Source organism: Megalopta genalis, chromosome 10, assembly GCF_051020955.1.
Source record: "Megalopta genalis isolate 19385.01 chromosome 10, iyMegGena1_principal, whole genome shotgun sequence".
NCBI lineage: Eukaryota > Metazoa > Arthropoda > Insecta > Hymenoptera > Halictidae > Megalopta > Megalopta genalis.
The window spans coordinates 10009614-10033828 of record NC_135022.1 but is presented as its reverse complement, the minus strand read 5'-3'; the positions used below and the strand labels follow the sequence as shown (position 1 = coordinate 10033828).

The 24215-nt window shown below is 46.3% G+C and overlaps 3 protein-coding genes and 3 non-coding genes across 6 annotated transcripts in view; 4 read left to right on the top strand and 2 right to left on the bottom strand.

Moving 5' to 3' along the window:
* Window positions 1–16902, bottom strand: part of Lpin (phosphatidate phosphatase LPIN) — a 39392-nt gene extending 22490 nt beyond the window's left edge. The window contains exon 1 of the mRNA XM_076525038.1: window positions 16732–16902. The gene's annotated coding sequence lies outside the window, so the exon portion shown is untranslated. The remainder of the gene's footprint in view (window positions 1–16731) is intronic.
* Window positions 595–4577, top strand: LOC117223361 (uncharacterized). The gene is made up of 2 exons (XM_033475616.2): window positions 595–2607; window positions 3650–4577. Exons 1-2 carry the CDS (start codon window positions 1959–1961, stop codon window positions 4492–4494), a joined length of 1494 nt encoding a protein of 497 aa, XP_033331507.2. The 5' UTR covers window positions 595–1958; the 3' UTR covers window positions 4495–4577.
* Window positions 8024–11647, top strand: LOC117223362 (uncharacterized). The gene is made up of 2 exons (XM_033475617.2): window positions 8024–9281; window positions 11095–11647. The coding sequence occupies exons 1-2, from the start codon at window positions 8865–8867 to the stop codon at window positions 11530–11532; spliced, it is 855 nt and encodes a 284-aa protein (XP_033331508.1). The 5' UTR covers window positions 8024–8864; the 3' UTR covers window positions 11533–11647.
* Window positions 15496–15577, top strand: TRNAS-GCU (transfer RNA serine (anticodon GCU)). Its single transcript has one exon. It is a non-coding gene; the product is annotated as a tRNA-Ser (tRNA).
* Window positions 16903–22251: 5349 nt separating the features above from the next.
* On the top strand, window positions 22252–22324 carry TRNAK-CUU (transfer RNA lysine (anticodon CUU)). Its single transcript has one exon. It is a non-coding gene; the product is annotated as a tRNA-Lys (tRNA).
* A 230-nt stretch (window positions 22325–22554) lies between these two features.
* On the bottom strand, window positions 22555–22628 carry TRNAN-GUU (transfer RNA asparagine (anticodon GUU)). Its single transcript has one exon. It is a non-coding gene; the product is annotated as a tRNA-Asn (tRNA).
* Window positions 22629–24215: the final 1587 nt, after the last annotated feature.

Genomic DNA, 24215 nt, shown 5'->3' with positions numbered 1-24215 from the left:
CGATGAGTCAGAACGTGGTTCTAAAGGGCAGCGTTGACCCAGCAAATCTAGAAGAAGCATCGAAATTGAAGAAGCAAGGTGACGCTCGGATTATCGGTCGGGCCGTAAACAAAAATCATTGTACAAAAATGATGATGATGATGTATCAACGAACAAAAACTGTTCCCGTCGCATCGGCGATCCGCGCGTGTTCTCTCCGCTATCGATCGCGGTACACTCTACGCCCTGCGCCCAACGTATTGCGCCCTACACCCTGCACCCTACGATCCATCCGCTGCCTGTTGTTTCGCGAATGCGCGAGCGGATTCCGCCGGGACGTTGCACGGCGTGGCAATCAGGATCGAAGTGTAAATGTCTGGCATTTTCAATGCCGTTGAAAATGGGTAATTTGTATTGTTCTACGGTCTTGTCCGTTTTTTAGGTAAAACGGCCCTTGCGGCCTATCTGCAGGGCACCGTTTCGACTCGTGAGTCCGTTACACGGATTGGTTGTTTACGACCACCAAGGATTTTTCGACGCACAGTTTGCGGATCTACCGCGTTTTTAGTCAGTCGTCGGTGAGCAGCCTAGTTGTCTCTAACGTCTCACGAGCAAGCCTGTAGATTAGATCTTGCGTGTTCAATGAATATACTTTTGTCTAAAACTCTGCTGTGAATTATTTGCAAGCAAATAATCAACGCGAAGTTAGGCGAGTGGAGAATACGTATGTATAGACACGGGCGGCTCTGCGAAGGAGCGGAAAGGCAGAGAGCTCGATAGGAGGCAAGGATGCGTGATAGTCGGCACGCCGGCAGACCTTGGTTGCCGCAGGTTACGCAGAAGTCGGCAGGCAACGCGGGCGGATCGAGCGCGCAAGGTGGTTGGGCCTCGGACGTATCGAATCGGGGAAGGTTGAGCGGAGCCGAGCCGTGTCGGCCGGGCCGGGCCGAGCCGAGCCGAGCCGAAAACGCTCGACTTGGCCGCTGAACGATCGTCATCCCAGCCGGCTCCGCGTAGCAAGTCGCGCAACCGGCTGATGCAGAGCGTTGCGCCGTTTAGCGCGCGAATCCGAAGGGAACGGGCGTCGCGCGCGCACGGCCGGAGCTGTCCGCGCGCGCGGAAACGACCGTTCCGAGGCGTGTAAAGCTCGTTTAAATTGAAATGTCGCGTGCGGGCCCTTGTCGTATTTTCCAGAGCAAAGCGCGGGGCGCGACGAGAAAAACGCGAAGAGGAAGTGGCCATCGGTAGGAGCTGACGAGGCGAGACGGAGACGCCGAGCGGAGCGGAGCCGCGCCGAGCGGCGCGGGTCGAGCGATAGGCTGCGAGGAGACGAAGGTCTCGGCCCGGCTCGGCTCCGCTCGACACGGCTCGGCTCGGCCCGGCTCGGCTCGGCTCGGCTTTGGTTTCGAAGAAGCGATCGCGAAGCGAGCAGCAGGAAAGCCCGGTGCGGATCGCAAGCGGTGACGAGCGGTGACGAGCGGTGGCGTGCGGGTCGAGCCGAGCGGAGCCGAGCGGAGCCGAAGCCGAAGCTGAAACCGTGGGCAAAAGTGAAGGAAGGCAGGGACTCGAGCTCGCTCGCCGTGGAAACGCTAGCTGACGACGAGCAAGCGGACGGACGGACGGCCGAGAAGGTGCGCGTGTCGTCTAGTAATAATCCAGGCTGGTGTCGTTTCGGCCCGTCGACGCGACCGCGCGGGCCAACTTACGGCAACGAACACGAAGACGGCGACGGCGACGACAACGACGCGACGACGACGACGGCGACGACGACTACACACGAGGGGGCACACACAGCCACGGTCCGAGCGGAAAACAAGGCCGAGACCGAGACCGTACAGCGCGGGGATCGAAACTGAAGTGGCGAGCAAAGTCGAGACCGAAACCGAGTCCGCTTTCGAGTCCGAGTTCGGGTCCGAGCAAATCGTTCGAAAAGCGGGTGCGCGTCTTCCCGGCTGAACGCGCGCGTGTACCGGCCGTGTATGGACGGCGGCACGCGTGCACGAGTCGAGGAGGAAAAAGCCCTGGATTCGTCTCGCCTGCGATCCTCCGCTCGGCTCGGCTTCGCGAGCTCCTCCTCGGCCGGCAGCTCTCGTATCGCCAGGCGCAAGAGAAAGAAGAGGAGGCGGCAACAGCGACGAAACAGTAACGTCGACGACGAAGACGAATTGGTCGTCGTCGTTGCCGGCGGCGGCGATAGCGGCGAAACAACCACCGACGCGATTCCCGCGTTCGAACTCTCGCAGCAGCTCCAGCAACAACAACTACTGCCGGGAGGAGAGGCGTCGATTCCCAACGAGGAATCGACCAAGCAGTCCTCGAGAAATCGGTCCTCGCACAACACCAACGAGTCCCAACGAATCGTATCCAGAGGAGGAAGCGGCTCGCGCGCGGCTGCCTCCTCCATCAGCTCCGGCATCACGCTTCTCAACCGTCGACAAACCAACAAGCGATCGTCCAGGAGATGCAACGCGAGCGCTCGTAGGAACGCGATGACGATGGATCTCCAGAGACTGATCACCGAGGTGCACGCCAGGCCCGCGATCTGGGACCAGAAGAACGTCAACTACCACAATCGCGACGTCATCCAGAAGATGTGGCGGGAGATCGCGAGGGTTTGCGAGGTCTCCAGTGAGTACACTACGCGCCTCGCTCTCTCACTCTTCTCTATTCTCTCTTCCTCTCTTCTTTCTCGGAGGAGAGGTACGCGCGCGCGCGCCTGCGTCGACCCACACTCTTTCTCTTTCCCTCTCCCCCATTTCCCTCTCTTTCCTTCTCCGTTCCGCCCGCTTGCTTTTCCATCCAACCCTCTCCCTTTTTTACCGGTACGCGTTTACCTCCCCCCTCCCTCTACCAGCCCCTGCGCCAGACCACCGGCGGCGCGACAGCGGCAGGGGCGGCAGGCGATGCACACACACGCCCGTGTCCCCCCTCTGTACGTTTCTCTTCTACGACTTTCAATCGATCGATTTACTCTATATAGGACTCGCGAGTCGACAATCGAGCCGAGGTCTGGTCGAATCGAGTCGTTCGAACGCCGATATCACCGGCGTGTGCCGAGCAAGCTGCAACATCGATATAACAGGCAACGAGCGCGCGCGCCGCCGCCGCCGCCGCCGTTGTTGTTTGGTTTGGCTCGCGTTCCGCGCGAGGTCGCGCTCCGCGCCGTTCTGCTCCGCAACCACGGGAACATCGAAAGATCCGTCGCGTCGATCGAATTATGTATTTTCTTTCCTCGTCGTACGGGGAAAGGGGGCAACAACAGGGAAAAGAAAAGCAATTCCGTTAATTCCGAGAGAGTCGATTCCGTCGATCGGAAAACGAAGCCGACCGGAGGGAACAACGTGCACGGAAACGCCTGCGCGTCGTCGGCCACGAAATTAACCGGGCGTTCCGTTCGATCGATAGGCGGTCGGTGGTAGGGCACAGTACGCGAGCTCGCGACTACTCGTGGGCCGTGGTTCGCAGGCCGTTCGAACGAGGGACGAGGGACGAAGGGACGACGAGTGTGTGACGAGGGACGCGACGCGACGCGACGCGGGAGACGAGACGAGACGAGACGAGTAATCGAATTAGTCGCGGGCAAACGGAGGGGAGCAGGGTGCGCTGGGAAAAGTTCGGCCGGTTCGTGCCGGACACAGATTAACGGGAGAATCGTTTGTTGGTTTTGCAGCGGACGTCGCGAAATCGAAATGGAAACACTTGCGGGACAACTTTCGCAACGAACTGAAGAAGACTTATCGAGGGAAATGCGAGGGTGGCGGCATCGAGCACGATTCCAAGTGGGTTTGGTTCAAGAGTCTGTTCTTTTTGCGGGACCAAATGAACTCCCGGGTGATCGGTTGCGCCCTTTCGCAGAAATGCTCGGCGATCCTTCGGTGCTCGCCGGAAGGGACGCAGATCGAGCCGCAGATCGACATTCTCGAGGGCCACGAGGAGACCCAGTTCGACGACCTGGACGGCGACTCTTGCCAGTCCCTGCTGTCGAACGACGACGGTCTTCATCACGTTATGCCGCCGCCGAAGCACAACAAGATCGGCAGAAAGAGGAGCCTGGTGAACGTCCTGGACAACGATTACTGCGAGATCGATCGGGAACGGTACGAGTCGTTGCAGAAGAGATTGGGCGTGTCCCAGGAAGAGGAGCTGGACGACACCTACCACTTCCTGATGAGCGTTCGAAATCCTCTGAAGAGCCTGCCGCTGGACAGGCAGATGTTCGTCAGACTAAAGATCCAGGAGCTCGTCTACAACGAGATCAATTCGCAGAATCTGCAGAACCGAACGATGTACGACGTCTCCCAGGACGTGAAACCTCTGAGGGTGTCCGGGCCCGCCGTCGGGTCCGGAGCGGGACCCGGTCCCGGCCCGGGCGGAGGAGGAGGAGGCGGGAATCCCGGAATGTCCATCGACGGGTCCGAACAGTCCGGGACCGGCGATGTTACCTCTCACTATCCCGCGACGATGCTCCATAATTCCGCGTCCGAGGGCTCCGCTCACGACGCCCTCTTTGGTTAATTTAATTCACCTTCGAATTCTAAGCCGTGAGAATTATTATATAATTTTATTAATAGAAAATAAACGATCGTATTTTTTCAGTACGTCGCTCGTCTCCAACTTCTTGCCGCGCGCGTCCGCCACTTCCTCCCCACTCCTGCAACAAACAGGCACACACCGACCGTCTCCGACGATCCCATTCGGCTACGAACGAGCCTCGCGTCATCGTTTCCTCGCCGCGACGCGTCGCTGTTGTCGCTATCGAATTTACCGATGCTTCCTCGCAGAAACGGTCCCCGGCCGTTTTCGACGCGTCGCCGACGACGATTCTTTCTTGGCCGGTCCGATGCCGGTCTCGAACGTACAACAACGGCGCCCCGCACAGTTTCGATCCGATAGCCGATAAACGGATCCACCGAGCACGAGGCAAACTGTGACGAGGCATCGCCGCGCGTACGTCGCGCCACAGTTTCTCCACTCCGGAGTCTCGAACTCCGAAACAATGGAAGGGCCCTGTGGTGGCGCGTGTACCGTGGTGCGTCCGTCGGGACGCGTATTCAGCCGATATTTCTGTTATATAGGGACGGTATTGTGTGTCTCGCGGGCGAGATAAAGTCGCTTCGAAACGGAGTTTGCACCAGTTTCCTGGGTGTTTGCCAGCCGCTCGTACGTCGCGGTTATTGGATATCGAAGAAACCGACTGACAGTCCAGTCCGTCCGTCCGTTTTGAATTTAATTAAACCAGGTTATTGGGTGGCGGACGAGGGATTGTTCGGACGAAGGGATCGGAACGCGGATTCGAAGCGGTGCGACGCGGAGCAAAGTAGCGATCGAAGCGACGAACGAGAACCATTCTTATCGCGTCGCACGCGATAACGTCGCGGGGAACGATCGATCGGCCGATTAGAACCCATCGAGCGATTACACGCGGGCGCATCTTCGGGAACCGGAAGAGAGTAGGAGAACGCGCGGGGGGGGGGGGGGCGGCCCGATGCGTCGCCGCGCCGACTCGATTTTCCTTTTTCTTGGCCGTTCCCCCGCTCTCCTATGGTTCGTAAGCGAAATAACGAGGTAACTTTTCGTTCGCATAGAAAACCCGGCCGTCGTCTAGACGGGATGCGCTATACTTGCACGGTATATTGCACCGGTTGAATAGCTTGTTCGAAAGTCTGCTCGGTAGTCGGCTCGACGGACCACTTGGTTTTTCCATACAAAGAGGATTAGCATCGGTCCTCTTACTCTTTTCTCCTCCGCGTCCCCCTTTCCTCCTTGATTCTCACTCTTTCTCTCTCTCTCTATCTTTCTCTCTATTTATCTCTCTTCCGTTCGCCTTGCACGGTTCACTCCCGTAAACGCGTTGTTTCCATCTTCGTCTTATTGTTTGCCAACCAGCCGTACCTTCGCGATTCTTTTCGTCGCCGTCGTCGTCGCCGTTGTTCGCGCATCGTTCGCGCTGCGTCCTCGCACGACGTCCCGAAATATTCGCGGCGAAACTTGCGGATTAAAAACTGCAATGCACGAGAGATAGGAGTATTTCCTCTATCCACAACCCCCTTTCGATTGTTCCTCGACGTCCCCTCCTCTCCTCGCGAAGAGATGTTGTTTCCTCGTAGTCCGGGAGTTCGCGTTCGATAGCGTGCGCGGAAAGTCATCGACCGAATCGTCGGGTACAAAGTGCTTTTTTCACGGGAATACGAAGGAATCGAGCGCAACCGCCGCGTCGGTAAACCGTAGGAACTCATTTTCACAGATCTCGCGGCGTACCGCTGTCGCGTGGAACTGGGAACGCGAGTCGTTTCGCAGCTGACACTCGCGAGACTGGAGCCGCGCGGGAGCGAGCGAGCGGAATCGGAGCTCGCCGAACGGAGAGGGCGAACGAGAGAAATGGACGGAGAAACAGGAACGAAACTCTCCGAGTCGACTGGCTTCGCCTCGCCTCGCCTCGCCTCGCCTCGCCTCGCCTCGCCTCGCCTAGCCTCGCCACGCTAAAGTTTCCCGCGAGTCCCCGGTTCGCCGCGATCTGTACGCGAGCAATTAAAGCAGGAGACCGCGACAAACGAATCGAGGTCGCGTCGATTAATTGTGCGCGCTGGAAATTTAAACGGCATCTTTCCTTCGCTCATTTGTTCAGACCGGTGAGTCGGGTCGGATCGGGCCGGGACCAATTGCGACAAGCGAATTCGTCGCACGCGTTCCAGTTCCTTATAAGGGAACGTTCTCTCGGATACTTTCCGAAATTTCGCAATGTACCCGCTGAAGAGCTAAGGCCGCGATAACACTGTTCGACACGATTTTTGAGTTCCTATAGCCACTATGAAATTCTTATAGAGCTTCGCTCCCTGAACAAGAATCCGAAAACCGAATTGCTCCATCGCCCTCGGTTTTTGAAATAAACGAACTGTTGTAAAAATCCCAAATTTTCGAGAAAAATGAGGTGTTGCACGAAAAGTACAAACGCTCTAGAAAGTTCTAATCAGTCTCGAAAGATAGAGGAGAGTTTCCCGAATATAGTGGCATGCAATTTATTAATTGTTTTTGGTCCTAAATAGCAATGAATCGATGTCAAAGTTTGAAAAAGCGTCGACGTGCGAGTTTCTCCGCAATATTTTTGTATTTTTACGAAAAGTTCTTTGTTCAGCACGAAAGCTCTACCCAGGACAACTTTTCGTAAAAATACAAAAATATTGCGCAGAAACTGCTCGCGTCGACACTTTTTTAAACTTTGACGTTAATTTATTGCTATTTAGGACCGAAAACAATTAATAAATTGCATGCCACTATATTCGGGAAACTCTCCTCTATCTTTTAACACCGTTTAGAACTTTCTAACGTTCGTAATTTCCATGCGATGCCTCATTTTTGTCGAAAATTTGGGGTTTTTACAAAAGTTCGTTTATTTAAAAAACCGAGGGTGATGGGGCAATTCGGTTTTCGGATTCTTGTTCTGGGAGCGAAGCTCTACAGAAAGAAAGGTTTGATTTTGTCGGACAGTGTAATCGCCGACCGATGAGCGCCGAATCGACGGTCGACCGGCCAACGATTCTTCCAAGTTGGACCGAACAGGATGCGAATTAATCCTTTGCGCACAACAGGTGACTCTAGGACAGCATTGAAAATTTTCACATCATTTCTGACGAAAGATTTTACTTCGTTGAAATTGATATCTGATAAATTGTTAAAGCTATCGCTGACCATCGCTGGGGGCGGAATACTTTTTTGCCACACTGAAGCGACTATTCCAGGCGCGAACAGTAATAAATTATAGCGATTCTTTCGCAGAAGGTTAAACGATTAAAAACTGTTATTTTTTAGCATTAGAATAACGTATTATAAACATTAACAATTTAAAACATTAAATTTTACAATCAATTGAAAAGCTTAATTTGATATTTACAACAGGAATTAATAATTTAATTGTGTGTGAAAAATTTCGAAACAATTATCAATACATAGACCGATACGAGTGGCCCTGTATTAATGGAACAGAAGCGCGGTATATCAAAATTCTCCACCAAAGATTGATCTCTTTTGGCCGGTTTTAAAAAAAAAAAAACTCTGCGTTAAGGGATTAACGTTCACGCGGAGGACGGAGCAACGAGCGCGCGGCGAGCCGAGGCGTGCCGCGACACATAACGACAAACGCGACGGCGGGGACCGACCCGCGAGAAACGTGTTTGCACACGTAGTCGCGTTGAAAACGGCGTCGTCGGTCGCGCCGACTGTACGCAATGTTCGCGCGAGTCGCAGCGTCGCGGAGAAAGTTACGAAACCACGGAAGTTTGTACAAACCTGTCGTGCTGGCAGAGCGGGTGGGGGGGGGGAGCGGTCCGCGGGCCGTATCGACGATGGTCGCTTCGGCGCGATGGAACGGAATATTTTGGTCGCGCACAACGGAACCTGCTGGTTTCGTTCGGTTGGCGAGAGTGGGCGAGCGATCGCGGCCGCGAAATCACGGGGCGGGCGACGGCCGGACGAACTATCGAGCGTCGGCTGCGCAAGCACCGCCAAACCTGGTTCGACGTTGGAGAGATCTGGCAACATGGTTTGAGCAAACGCGTAGCGTTCTCAACGCGTGCACGCGACCGACCGCTGTCGGCGATCGCTGTCGGAGGCAGTGGCTCTTCGTCGGTCGTCGAGCGTGGTCATTCACGGTGTGTTCGTGTCTCGTGTCGCTTGGAGAGGATTCCAAGTCTGCCTCCAACACTCGACTCGACTCGACGCGACGCGACGCGACGCGACCCGACTCGACCCGACTCGACTCGACTCGACTCGGTCCGGCTCGGTTTGGTTCGTGAGCTACTCGATCGTAGCTCGTGATTATCTCTTCTCGACTGGACGCGTCTACGCGACGACGAACGACCGTGGCGGCGACTCGGTGGATCGCGAGCAGCATGGCGAGCCCGGACTTGGTCGGCTACACGCACGACTTTCTCACCGAGTTCATTCAACTGTACCGAAGTTTCCCCTGCTTGTGGCAGGTCAGGTACAAGGGGTACAAGGACAGGCTGCTCCGGAACCGCGCTTACGACGCCCTCGTGCAGAAGCTCCGAGAGGTGAACCCGGTGGCGGACAAAGAGACCGTCATTAGAAAGATCAACACGCTTCGGACGGCGTTCAGGCGGGAGTACAAGAAGGTGCGGAGCTCCCAGAGAATGATCAAGAACCCGCGGATGCGGTACAGATCGTCCTTGTGGTACTACGACATTCTGAAGTTCGTCGCCGAACAGAACGAGGGCTCGTCGCCGGAGGATGATCGGGACATGGTTAAGAATCCGACGGTCCCCGTGGACGGCTATCACGAGCCGATGGTACGATCTCGACAATCTCGAGAGACATTTGCCCCCTCCCTTCCCCTAGATCGCTCCGAAACCGATCGATACGACGACGCGCTCCGCTTCTTCGGACACGAGACAACGACCGACGACGTCGGTGGCGTCGTGCCGTCAACGATACGTCTTCGATACGGCACACATACGACACACGATCCAGTCCCTTTCTCTCTTTCTCCCACCGTCTCAATTTTCCTCGCTCTTGCCCCCCGCAATCTCACTCTCTCTCTCTCTCTTTCTCTGTCTGTCTGTCTTCGGTCTGTTCGTTTTGCTCGTTCTCCTCGTCGCTCCTCGCGTCGTTCATTGCCTCTCCCACTCTCTTTCTCTTCTCGGAGACCTTTATCGATCCGAAACCTGGTCGCCGCGTTGCAGGAAATTACGCTGAAATCGGAAACCGAACAAAGACGGTTCGCTCTTAGCTTGGATTCCGTGGCGCGGGAACGAGACGCGTCCGCGCGCGCCTAATCGAGTTCTCGCGGCATCATTTCCGCGGCGAAGAAAAGCGAATGCGACGCGATGCGACGCGACGCGTTGCAACGCGGCTCGACGTGGCATGGCGCCGCGCCGCGCGGCGTGGGCGGCGGGCGACAAGCCGCGACGGGAGACGACGGGACACGACGCATTGCGTCGGACGGCAAACGATCGAGGCGCGTCGCGCGTCGCTCGACGCGTCGAGTCGATCAGCTTTCGAGGCACACGCGCGCATACTCGCGCATGTATTTCGACGGGCTAGCTAGAGAGAGCATTTCCTCCTTCGTACGAAGCGTTCGTTTTTTTTTTTAACAATAATATTCGTTCGATCAACGGTAGCAAACCGCTCTGTTACAAAAGCGTAACGTTCGGGTCACGAAAGTAGCGAATTAACCCTTTGCACGCCGTTGCCTCCTCTCAGGGGACATCGTAATTTTAGCATATCACTCGAATGTCCCCACCGAGGGGACATTGAAGTTTATTATATTGGAATGCCTTAAAATTTATCGCACTGTACGATATTAGAAGAAATAAAATTGTTGATTTCGTTTGCAAATGTACGTTCCTCGATGTCTACAAATTCATAGAAATCGAACATCGTAACGTCTTACTTGGTTTCAAAGGTGTATCAGACATGGTGTCCCAAAAATGTCTCGCAATCCGAAAGCAGTGGATTCCTGAGGTCGTTTGAAGCAACTTTTTCGTTAGCGAAAATGCGATCCGCGGCTTCGTTTACGAGTTATCAACGAAAAACCGTGACCAATCAGGGACGAGATCGTTCGGCGCGCGGCGGCCGAGCCAATGAGCGGAACTGGGCTTCGCGCGCTGGTTGACTGGGCCGCCTCGCGTCAGCCGTACTCGATTCTTATTGGTCACTGTTTTTCGTCGATAACTCGTAAACGAAGCCTCGGAGAACATTTCCGCAAAGGAGAAAGTTGCTTGAAACGACCTCGGGAACCTGCTATTCCCGGATTACGAGACATTTTCGAGACACCGTTTACAATACAAAGGCTCGTAAGTACACGTTTCTGCGACAAAACGGTGTCGAGAAGCTGGTAGCTAACGTCTGGGATGACGCGGAGTGCGAAGGGTTGAAAGAAAGAAAAAAAAGAGAAAGAAACGATGAAAGAAAAGATACTAAATAGACGATACAAAAAGGAAAGATAAAGTTGTCCTACGTAGAAAAGGCGTCTACGTACCGACACAGAAGTTGGATTTTTCACGTTGGCCCTAGACAACGCCGATTCGTTTCCCTTGTCCACCGCCCAAGCGTATCCGTGCAGGTCTCAGCTTATTCTTTGCTCTGTTTCTCTCCGTTTAGTTTGTCCAGGCCGACGTGGACAAGATCGAACCACCGTCCCCGGTGCCCTCGCGGGAAGCAAGCCCGGAGCCGACCTTCCAGCCGGTGATCCTGGAGACCGAGGGATCGTACGCGAGGAGGATCTCGTCGTCCGTGTCCGGCGTGGACGTGTTCAAGAGGAAACTCCAGCAAGAGAACTTCCCGGATCGTTCCGTGAAGGAGCCTACGCGCGAAATGTCCCCGAGACCGTTCGCCGCATGCGTCACCGACGACGAGTTCGACACGTTCGGCCGCTACGTCGCCAACAAATTGAGGAAATCTATGCCCCGGCAAAGCATCATCGCCGAGAAGATGATCGCCGATGTTCTCCTGAGAGCGAACCTCGGCACCCTGGACGAGACCACGTCCCTCACGGAGAAAGTGCCCTCCCGTTGCTTCCTGGTGATGGGCGATCGTTGAACGTTCCGTCGAATCGTCGCCTACGACCACTCTGTGTACACCAGGAGTGTCAAACTCCCGGCCCGGGATGAACATTTTTCATGTCAAGTATCAGGACGTAAACAATAATTTAACTTTATATATGTATAAAGTTAATATAAATATATTATTATATAATATATTATATAATAATTTATATTAATATATATTATATATTATTATTATATAATATATAATATATTATTATATATATATATATATATATATATCATTATATAATAATAATATATATATTGTATAAATATACTAAGTACTAAGTACATTGCAATAAACATATATAAAGTTAAATTTACTTAATACTTAGTACATTGTAATTGTCTAAGTACATTGTGAACATGTATAAAGTTAAATTATTATTTATACGTCCTGATACTTGACATCAAAGATGTTCATCTCGGGCCGCGAGTTTGACACCCCTGCTGTATATACCGTTTCAACAGTAACTGTTTTATATCTGCACACAATTCTGTATTCCGTACACACACTTTACCCTTGTTTCTCGTCCGCGCGACCCTTTGTATTTACGCGTCCCGCGCATGCGCACACGTGTTGCATGCCCGCGTGGGCGCACAGCGCATAGTACACGGTGCATAGCAGGGACGGGCAGGGACTGCTCGATTGCGAAATAATCGATCGATTCTTCTTCTTTTTTATAATAATAATAGTAATCGATTTTTATAATAATCGATTTTCTACGAAATAGATTATTTTATCGGTTATATTAAGAGTCGATTCTTGACACCTCGATTCGTTTTTCAACGAAGAACAGATCCGTCGTTCTCTCGCCTACTCTGTCCTGCACACTCCTCGATTTGTACTACGCCATTTTTTCCTACTTCTGGCTATTTATAGCATTTTGTAGCGGCCATCTGTAGGAACCCACGTGGCGACAGCGAGAGTGACAAAAAAAAAAGAAAGACCAAAGTGAAAATTGGTGAGAATAGATCAAAGAAATATGGAGAATTCCGATCTTTATGTATGAATAAATATGTGAGTATAACTGTATATGAGCCGTTTATTTTGAAAATGGCATAAGTCGCTTTACCGTAATGAAAAGTGGTGATTTTTTAATGTTTATACGAAATTATTTATACCGAGAAAAATATCGGTATCCTGAGATAACGAATACAAGTAAATCCTCTCGAAAGTTAGCATCCATATTTTTAAACGTGTTAACACGCGAACCCTTAAATATATCGAACTTAAAAACAAAGTGACTTATGCCACTTTCAAAATAAACGGCACATATGTACACGTATCCGCGCAGCGGCCCGCTTTGGGACTCGCGGGATGTCCAGGTCGACGGCGACGCGGCGAGAAGGGGCAAGAAAACACACTTAGCGCGAACTCGTGCGCAACTACGGCCGAGTGCAGGTCGCAGTGCGGACAAACGGAAACTGGCGATCAGCCAATCAAAGCGACCTTTCCTCCGCGTATACGGGCAACCGGCGAACCGCATCGAACCGCGTTTCTTTCCCGAACGGAGCAGCCGCCGCTCCGTCTCGTTTATCTGTCCGAAAGCGAACGCAACCGATCTTCTCGGAAGCGATCGATCGGACACGCGCACGATTCCGTTCGAAAAGTCAACGTTGACGCAAAGTGAACGCGGCCGTAACTTTGTGCTCGGTGTTCGCCGGCGTCGAGGAAGCTTGCGTCAAGATTTTGCGTGAGCCAATTCCAGCCCCTGTTTGCGGCGCGAGTCGTTCCAAACTTTTGCAATAACGGTTTCGTCGGCTCGATCGATCGGTCGGTCGGTAGGTGCGTGCTTATTGCCCCGAAAGCGACTTACGATTTACGATTTACCACAGCCGAGACTGGTGGGGTCGCCGGCTTTTGCTCGAGAAAAAGTTTCGTCGGCGAAAGTTCGCGTGAAACAAGCGCATCGTTGACTACATACATATTGGGTCGGCAACTAAGTAATTGCCGATTTGTTCGATGAAATAAAAAATTTTTTTTTACTTGGAACGAAGTTTAATCCGTAATGTATTTTCCATTTTGTTCGACGACCTTTTGCCGTCTCTCCGACAACTTGAAAATTCCACGCTCGTAGAAAGTCTGATCCTTTTCGGCCGAAAACTGAGTTAAGCGAGATTTTACAGCGTCATCGTCGTTAAAAGTTTTACCACGAAGGGAGTTGTCCAGGGATCGAAATAAGTGGTGATCCGATGGCGCGAGATCGGGGCTATATGCTGGGTGTAACAACAATTCCCAAGCAATATCCATCAATTTTTGCCGAGTGGACAAAGACGTGTGCGGCCTGGCATTGTCCTGCTGGAAAATGACACCTTTACGATCGACCAATTCTGGTCGCTTTTCCTTGACCGCTGCATTCAATTTGTCCAGTTGCTAACATTCACGGATAATAAAAAATAACATAATAATAATAATAATAATTTTATAATATAACATTCACGGATATCATAAAAATGGGAGTGAGAGACGTCTATAACTGAAATCGGCAATTACTTAGTTGCCAACCCAATAGAAGAGAATGAAAATCATTGCAATCTTGCTGTTTCTCTTTCGCGTATTGGCTTAGCAGATGATCCCAATTTGTAGGTGCGACAGTATTAAACAGGATATTCATACAGGACACTCCCCCCTTCCATAATCGAAGGACTACATTTCCTATACGCAATTGCATCCACCGGTCAGCATTGAAACTTTGTTATTTAAACCTAATATTTCCACGTTTCCATATATTTGTCTTATTTTTACAAAAATGTAATCTTAGCGTTTAGTTACTTGCAACGCTTATTAAGTTATACGAGCCGCTCATTTGCCAGATCGATTAATTCCATAAAACAGAAAATCAGAAATGCGATGAGATAATATACATTGTTTTCCAAAAGTTCCTCTAAAATAAAAACTGAAATAAACGTTGTATAATGCATAAATTCAGATGTTGCTTTCATATAAAAACACGTAGAATGAATAAGATAGGATAGTTTCGGTGTAATCGTTATGACAGGGTTAGGCGATTTTATTATGCGGCGATCGATGAAAAATTTTGTTGTTCAGTGGTGTCGATCTGTATTATGTAGGGAATTTATTATAAATAAACGAAACGTTACGACCGAAGCTAATGCTCTGGCACGTAAATTATAAATATTTCAAAAAAAAGGAGTTAATCGATTTGCTCTGCGAACGGCTCGTATGTACACTGGATGTAGAAAGTATTCGTACACCTTTTGAAACTGGATAAGTTCTTTACAATTGGACCACGTTGGTCTAAATTTTTCCCGGGATGATAGAAGGATTGGTCTACTAGACAAGGACTAAAAAATTATTTTCAAAAATTGCAATTTCTTGGCACGATAAAAGAATTATCGGATAATATTAAGGATAACCTTTCGCGATACAGTCCGCCTCCCGCTGCTGCGGGATTTATATAATTGCTTCTAATTTACGATTATCTGAAAAAAAGATAATACAACATTGTATTCGTATCGAAACCGGCCGTCGCAATATGACAAAAAAGAATTTATGGTCCTATTTAAAAACATCAACTTGACCTTGAAATATCACTCATAAAAATGGGAGTGAGAGACATCTATAACTGAAATCGGCAATTATTTAGTTGCCAACCCGATAGATCGTGTCGCCCTTCTATACGTTTCAAGCAGGCGCGTACAAGCGTGTATTATACGACGCACGATGGCTGCCGATGGTCGATCGAAATAAACGCCGATATCGAATTAAAACGGAATTTTCTTGCTACGCAACGCTATCGCGTTTATAATACCCGGCGTCGTTGTTCTCTCCCCGGTTCATTATTCTTCGCGTTGCACGACGGGAGGGGCGATAACGTTCGCGACTGAAAGATTGATTAATCGTTCTTCCAGTTCGACGAACGAAAGATCGTTCCGTCGATTCCCCGGGCCAACAATGTGTACCGTATATTTGGATCCAGACCCAGCCGAAGACGAGGTGGCCGAGTGGTTAAGGCGTTGGACTGCTAATCCAATGTGCTCTGCACGCGTGGGTTCGAATCCCATCCTCGTCGATGAATTTTTTTTTCCCCCCCGTTTCTCCTCGAAATTCGATCGTTTTTTGCCCGTGCGATTATCGAACGCCGTTTCTCACAATCGTACGAAATTCGCAGAACGTTTAACCCCTTAACGTGCACGCTCGAGTTAACTCGAGCGCGCTAAACTGGCCGAACTGTGCACACTCGAGATAATTCGAGCGGCGTTGTACTTTGTGTTGCTATAATTTTTCACACTCGAATGCGATCGAGAATTGAAAATAACAATGTGAAAGCAAAAAAGAAAACAATCGTTTTATTGATATTTATCATTTACATGGAATTGTAAGCTATAACACTTACTTATTCAAGTATAAAATATATCCTTTTTCTACTTATCACTTACGACTTATCTCTTCCTTGCGAGCCGCTTTCCGACAGCGTATTCATATTCAGATTCTGATTCGCTCATTTTTCAATATATATTTTACTAAAATATAATGTAAAATAAATATAATGATAATAATAATAACAACAACAACAATAATAATAATAGTAATATTCTGAAAATTAGAATTGCAATAAAAATTTCGATTATTTTTGTATTTTTGTAATTTTCTTGCCAAGACAACGTTCTAAATTGTGTTTTTTTACATTGAAAAAAAATTTATCTTTTTTGGCCGGCCTTTTTCAAAAAAACTGCGCATTAAGGGGTTAATCGCGCGACGAGATTTGCCGTGCTGGGACAGCGAGCGTCGCGTCGGACGTACAACCATTACAATTGTACGCCGAACGCGTTACCACGAAATTAACCTTTTGCACTCGAATGGTGCACTCTGAGGCACCGCTAAAATTTGTTATATCACGTTCTAAGATCATTTTTACGTCAACAAAGTTTAGATTTGAAAAGAAATTGTTAAAAGTGTAAGTGGTCTTATAAATTTTGTTATACATTTGAACGAAACCCATTTGAAATCCCAAATTATCCTCGTTATATGCTTGTTATCGAAATCTTATTGTTAGTTTTGGAGATATTAAATATTTTCTGAAAAATAAATTCCTTCGAACTTCGCTTGTTTTTTTTCCCGTTAGGCGTGCAAGCAAAGCTCTACGAGCCCCTCAAAATGTGATATTACACGGCTAGAGTAGAACAGAATGACAAAATTGTGAAATATTTCAGAACGACGACTTACGTGGTCGGTCGGCAACGAAGCGATGCACGTTCCATGGGCCGAAGAGCGCGTTTCTTCGGAGAAATCCATCTTTCCTTCGTGGTCGTGTGTCGCATTTTCAAAGCTGCACGCGTTTCATTGAAATCGATGAATCATCACCCGAGAACACACACGAGCGTCGTGACTTTTTCAGTTTTCTTTGTTCGTATATGCATGCATGTACGCGGAAAAACGAGAGATTACGCGAGATACGTGTACGCGGGCACGCGATCGAACGCGACTGTGCACCGGTCAAATAAAGTTTCCGAGTGAACGGTGCCCGAATGTAGGGGATACGTTCGAGAGAACGCGACCGAGAGAGATTTACGACCCAATCCCGATTCCTATATCGATTCCTGCACCGATTCCTGCTTCGATTCCGATCCCGAACTTGTCTCCGAATGACCGTACCGGTCGGATCGTAGATGGAGCAACCTGTTTCTCCTGTTTTCTTTCCTGCGCCAAGGATTTGAGCTGTTATCAGCGTTAAGGGGTGGGGGATTCTGGTGTAACAACGTGAAAATGAAATGTTAATCTTTTAACCCTTTGCACTCCGCTGTCCCCTATCGTGGGACATTCAAGTTTATTAGTGATTACGGGGAATTGAGTTATTTCAGTGCGTTTTTTCAGACATGCATGTTTCCCTGAAGTTTTCTCTTGAAACGGCGCAAGAAATTAAATCGAAATATAGTAAAATTACTAAGTATATACAAGAAATGCCAGCGGGTTTTGACGAGAACGCGAGAGGCGTGCTCGCGACGGTCCGAGCACTTCAAAGGCGCCATTTGAAAAGAGCGATAAGGCAGGTTTGTAGAAGAAAGGTCGGTATGCGAACATAGCACGCACTGTACAGCGAGATTTATAATCATAAAATCTGGAGGAAAAGATTTTCAAAGCCGAACTCGGTCTGGTTCGAAGCGTCGAGCGGTATAGATAGATCTAACGAGTGAGAAAATCGGAAAAGTGATTCTTCTCTTGGTAAATAAATTGTTTGGTAAAAGTTTTTTTGGTAAATATCATCTTGCGAGTTAGTAATAACGATTAGAAATTTTCAACCTATGTATTTATTCGTATTTTTTATTAGAACAATGGCGAAACGTTCGAACACGAATGAGTCTCGTGACACAAGTAGTAGCGAAGATGAGCTCCGGATAGAAGTTTATACAGATATGTTAGAAAGACTAACTGTAAAAGGTTTTCTTCTACAGTTGGTCTATCGTTTTGATAGCAGCGATAGCGATATCGTCCAAGCAACGAGGCGACGAGAGAAAGAGTTCGCATAGACAGCGATTGCAACAACGAAACAAAATTATAAAACAAACGATAACAAAATTATAAAAAATAAAATATTGATTTTTTTGCAAATTTCTCGATTTCAGCCAAATTCATATAAGCCCAATACCATTATAATATGTTAGTTAGTTCCAAAACTGTACTAATTAATACGAGGGTCTGTAAATGCCCGTTTCTGCCGAAAAGTGGCGTCGAGTAGCTGGTAGCCAACGTCCAGAATGGTTCGGAATGCTAAGGGTTAATACTACAGGTTATATTGCTCCAGAATTTTTAGGGGCAACAAGCAAAGAGAAACCTTTAAACTACGCGGAAAAATTTATTTCACCGAATTTTTGTTACGTATTTTTTAAACAGTGACTCGGTCTTACATGACTAGGTCTTCGATGATGTAGCCATGGTGTATCCAAATAAAACATTTTCTTATACTTAGATAATTCAAGTTGGCATCAATTAGACCTATTTTTTGATAAAATGTAATGTTTTAATAAAATCGACGCGCTAAACAAATTCTAGCGTTAACCAAGCAAATTTTGTTGTTGTTTCTTTTTGTATACAATTTCAGCTTAATAGCGTGTTCAAAAGTATCGTAAATAAAAGGAAGAATCTAATTTTAGGTTTGATCCCTGGACAATATTGTAACGAAAAAGAGCTAAGCTTTGTTTCAAGTCAATTAGTCGATTTAATGCTTAAACGGGGTTTAAAGTTTTCAGCAAGGTTTCAAGGAACGGTAAATTCTCCCTAATTGAGATAATAGACCCATAAAATAGTACACAAAAAAGGACAATATTGTAGTATTTTATTTTATTGTATTATAATAATGTATAATGTATTCTATACTACATATACTAATGTATACAATAGCGTATTGTATTGTATTGTACACATAAAAGGACAAGTTGTCCCTATTTTTGTGTGCAATCTGAGCGTAAATTGGGGAGAATTTACTCTGTATTAACAGCGTAAAATTCGTTGCAAAAATATATTCCGGGACCGTGGTATAAAAGAATTACGACTGGAAAATTTGCAGGGCACACTTTTCGACACATTCTACTGTTGATTTGTGCGAAAGAAAATCGATGCTTTTTTTTTGTACCCGCTACACGAGAATCGCCCGTTAACCAGGGAACACATTGTCGCCTTTAAAAATTCATCGGACTTTAGGGGCACTTCGCGAGCGTGCTCCTTTCAGGCTGTTGGGCGGAAAGCTTCATAAACTATGCGAATTGCGGCGAAAATAAAATAGCATTCGCGCCGTGGCACGAAGCCGCGTCGAACAGGCTTATCAAAGGGCCCTCCGTCGTACGTGGCTGTCCCACGATTTCGCGTATAGGTCGACACAATAGGTACTCCCTTTCTGCGAAAAGCATCGGGGAACGCGGAATCGCAAACGATATCGAATCACCGGCGAAAGGGAAAGCTACGGCGCGTTGGCAGTACCTAACGCGGCGCATCGCATTTACGCGCAAAAACGTGTCCGAAATAGGCGGGAGAACAATGTGTCGTAAAAATGTTCTCTGTCGCCGGGATGCACTTTGTACGCGATTAAACGGTATTCGTCCCTCTGACACCTACGAACTCTCGAGAAACGTCAAACGGTGGCTTTCAATTTTTCTGCATTCTCACTGTCGCGTCGCGTCGCGATCGACAATGCACAAAAAGTTGCTCGCTGAAGAAGAAGAAACTAGTTAAATAAACAGAATCATCCATCCTACCGAGAAATAGTCTCACTCTTCCTTACGCTGGCAGATTCTTTATAATAATAATAATAAAAATAATAGCAATAATAATAGCAGTAATAATACTAATAATAATAACAATAATAATACTAACAATAATAGCAATAATAATACTAATAATAATAGCAGTAATAATACTAATAATAATAACAATAATAATACTAATAATAGCAATAATAATACTAACAATAATAACAATAATAATACTAACAATAATAGCAATAATAATACTAATAACAATACTAATAATAATAACAATAATAATACTAATAATAATAACAATAATAATACTAATAATAATAACAATAACAATACTAATATAATAATAGCAATAATAATACTAATAATAATAGCAATAATAATACTAATAATAATAGCAATAATAATACTAATAATAATAACAATAATAATACTAATAATAATAGCAATCATAATAATGTTAGGAATAGTAAAAGTGAATCGTTGATACAAAAGAATTGTACAATAGAGAATAATGGACGAAATAACTCGTTTTGTGCATCATAGCCGAGACTATAAATTCTAACGTGTAAAACAATGAAATGTAGTAATATTGCTGTCGACGTCGGAACGTCGTAAAATAATGACAGTAATCATTTTATTTACGTATACAGGATGAAAGAAAGCACTTTGTTGCAAAGAAAGCAATTGAAAAAAGGAGAGTTTTATATAGCCGTGTTACGCGATTACAATAAAATTAAAAATAGAAATATGCATACGATGATATCAATACAAAGAGTGAGAAATAGTATAACATACAGGGTGATTCAATAAAGCTGTTACAAAGAACACAGCTGAACATTGATTCTTTTTTTTGCGGCCCACCTAAAGTTGAGCATTGTTTATTTGACCCAAGTTAGCTTTTAAGTTCGACACTCCTACGCTACACGGTACGTCTAATACAACAATTTGGAAATTTTGTGTATAAATTTGTTCTAAAAGCCGCGTAGAATGGGCCGGATAATTTTCCCGATGATACCGAGACTCTGCGTCTATCGAGACTTTAGAGACGATGACGTCGTTCGGGAATCTTTAAGTGTAAATAAACATGTTCACTATCGCACTACAAATGACTTCTGACACCGCAGAGCTCTGATCATTTTCAAAAAATTCGTCAGTTTATCGTTCACGATGAGTTTTACTCGAAGCAAGAGGAAATTGATATGATTCCGATTCATGACAGAGGTGATCAGTGTTTGAAGGCAAGCTATTCGATCGTACCGAAAGTTTCCGGACCGCGATAGTGGGCATGTTTATTTACACTCACAGATTCTCGAACGAGACGTCTTCGTCTCTAAAGTCTCGACAGAGAAATGTTATTCGTTTCCGTTCAATTTTTGAACTTAAAGGTCATCTCAAGATCGTGTAATGTACGTATGAGCCGTTTATTTTGAAAGTGGCATAAGTCACGTTGTTTTTAAGTCGATGTATTAAGGGTTTGCGTTTTAACACGTTTAAAAACATGGATGCTAACTTTCGAGAAGATTTACTTGTATTCGTTGTCTCAGGATACTGATATTTTTCTCGGTATAAATAATTTCGTATAAACATTAAAAAATCACCACTTTTCATCACGGTAAAGTGACTTATGCCACTTTCAAAATAAACGGCTCATATCTGAACGTATTTTTACATCAGCTACAATTACACGATTTAATAAAAAAAAAGACTTATACAACTATGCGCAAAGAAACATCGATAACCTTGTACATTTCGAAGAAAAATATTTTTTGCAATACATTGTTTTTTCTTCAAACCATTCAAATAGCACACAAAATATTTGTTGTACTCCCGTAATTGGAGGAGATGTTTAAACGGACCACCCTGTATGATAAACACATAATGGATGTAATAAATATGTATAGTACAGGAAATATGATAAATGAAAGATTATCGGACATACAAGAAATATTGGGTTGACAACTAAATAATTGCCGATTTCAGTTATAGACGTCTCTCACTCCCATTTTTATGATATCTGTAAATGTTATATTATAAAATTATTATTATTATTATTATTACTTAGTTGCCAACCGAATAGCATCGTTGTTCAGATATGAATACAAAAGAACGATTGATGAAGAAACATCCGGAAAGAAATAGAAAAAGATTAGGTTATAGAATGGTGAACAGTGACAGAAACAATAGAGAAACGATAGAGTATCTGGAAGATGGATGTACGGTAAATTCTCTCCAATAGCCCCTCAGTTTGTAAACAAAAACGGACGCTTTGGGAAGTGGTTATACGATTATTCGACTCTTGCGGCTCGTTTTTATAGTCGCCGATTGTCAACAAATATAAAAAACGAGCCGCAAGCGTCGAATAATCGTATCTCCGCTTCCCAAATTGTCCATTTTTGTTTACAAACCGGAGGACAATTGGAGAGAATTTACTGTAGAGTGAAACCGATCCGAGGAGAAGACTCCGCAATAGCAGAGCCAGGCTAGCACAGTTGCCCGGCTAGCTCAGTCGGTAGAGCATGAGACTCTTAATCTCAGGGTCGTGGGTTCGAGCCCCACGTTGGGCGTTCTTCTACTTTTGCATTTTTTTTATATATATATTTTTTTTTATTATCATAGAAGAGAATAAAATAACGAGAGAATACGTTTCCAAGAATCTCGTCGAGTTTCGGGGAACAAAATTGAAAAGATGACGCGCGAGCGAGTACGGAACACTCGTTCGTCGCGTTCCATAAACTGGAGAGACAGGTTCGTCGTCCTCGAAGCGTTTCTACCGAGGAGCTGACAAAAGATATTTCGCCCCCGGGTGGGCTCGAACCACCAACCTTTCGGTTAACAGCCGAACGCGCTAGCCGATTGCGCCACGGAGGCAACACGTCCCATCGGATTTTTGTCGCGAAATTTCTAGCCAACCGAGACGACGCCAGAGTGGTGCACATATTTGGCCTGAAAAATCGGAAAGATCAATTTTAGCGTTGTTCATTGGCTCGAGGTTGTAATATGTTAGAATTCGCCTTAACGTCGCGGCTACAAGATTCCAGAATCAAAAATGCATTTTAACATTTGAAAAATACAATAATATATTTTATTAATATATTATATAATAATAATATATATATTATATATTATTATATATATTATATATAATATATATATACATATATATTTTATAATAATATATTATAAATATATATTATATAATATTATATTATAAATATATATAATTTAATACGATAATATATTATATTGCCATAGTTTTCTGTTGGAAGGAAGTTTTGTGAAATTCCATTTAATGAAATTTGCGTAAATGCCCGAATATTGCTTACCTCTTGTTCGGAACATTTTTTCCCAGGGCTGTCGGGAACTATTGGAAAATGATGGCGACGGTGGAGTACATACGTAGTTGCACCGATAAGCTGGAGAAAATTATTTTGCACGTAATTTACGTCGGAATTATGTAAATTATTATTTTAATGCAATATATATACATACAGACCACGAAACGTTTTAATAAGTAAATAAAAAACAGTTATGTATACATTATTATATATACCAATAATATATATATATATATGTATATATTAATACATTATAACATGGTTGGAAGGGCAAGTTTAAGAGAGTTTATTGATTTACGAATGCACAAACGAACAAACAAAGTTTACTACACATTGTTCCCCTCACACATCCAAGAACTTCAAACAATAAAAAAGCTTTCGAAACGACTTTTCACCGACTTTCCTGGCCAAATATCCCACCGATTGCGACGCTGAATCCGAGAGCCGGGGCGAAGGGGATTACGTTCGCGAGCAAAAATGTACTCTCGCAAACGAGCCGGCGTTCGTTTAGCGCAGGGGTGTCAAACTCAAAAGCTAACTCGGGCCAAATAAACAATGCTTAACTTTATGTGGACCGCAAAAGAAAAAAATCAATGTTCATAGAAACAAATATTTTTATTTTGACTAGTACATTGTAATAAACACGTATATAAAGTGAAATTATTGTTTACGTCCTGATACTTGACGTCTCTTCTCCGATACTATCTTTCCTATTTCGGGAGAAATTTTATTGGCCGAGACTACTTTCAACATTTCTAATTCACAATTTCTATTTTATTTTTGCTTTGCGTCGGATATATTGACTGGGCCGCAAAAATCTTCATCTCGGGCAGCGAGTTTGACACCCCTGGTTTAGCGAGAACGACGCGGCGCGTTGGTGCCGGTAGCGACGGTGGTGGGTGGGACTGGGAGCACATCGGAACGGCTCGATAACGCTCGTTGCAATTACAACAAGCATCGCGATTCATCGCGAGCAGTTTTCAAGGTCCGAGAGGGACGCGCCGAGTCAACGGACCGATAAGGCGTTATCGGTGGCGCGTCTCTGGCAAAAATATTTTCCTCGTCGACAGCGAGGAACCGACACGAGGACGGCCAATTCCGGGCGGTCCGTCCGATTCGC

What these genes read in the sequence shown, in the direction of transcription:
- LOC117223361 (XM_033475616.2), top strand. Translation starts at nt 1,959, where the DNA reads ATGGACGGCGGCACGCGTGCACGAGTCGAGGAGGAAAAAGCCCTGGAT. An exon ending in GAGGGTTTGCGAGGTCTCCA is followed by an intron (nt 2,608 to 3,649) that starts GTGAGTACACTA and finishes TTGGTTTTGCAG; the next exon opens with CGGACGTCGCGAAATCGAAA.
- LOC117223362 (XM_033475617.2), top strand. Translation starts at nt 8,865, where the DNA reads ATGGCGAGCCCGGACTTGGTCGGCTACACGCACGACTTTCTCACCGAG. An exon ending in ACGGCTATCACGAGCCGATG is followed by an intron (nt 9,282 to 11,094) that starts GTACGATCTCGA and finishes CTCTCCGTTTAG; the next exon opens with TTTGTCCAGGCCGACGTGGA.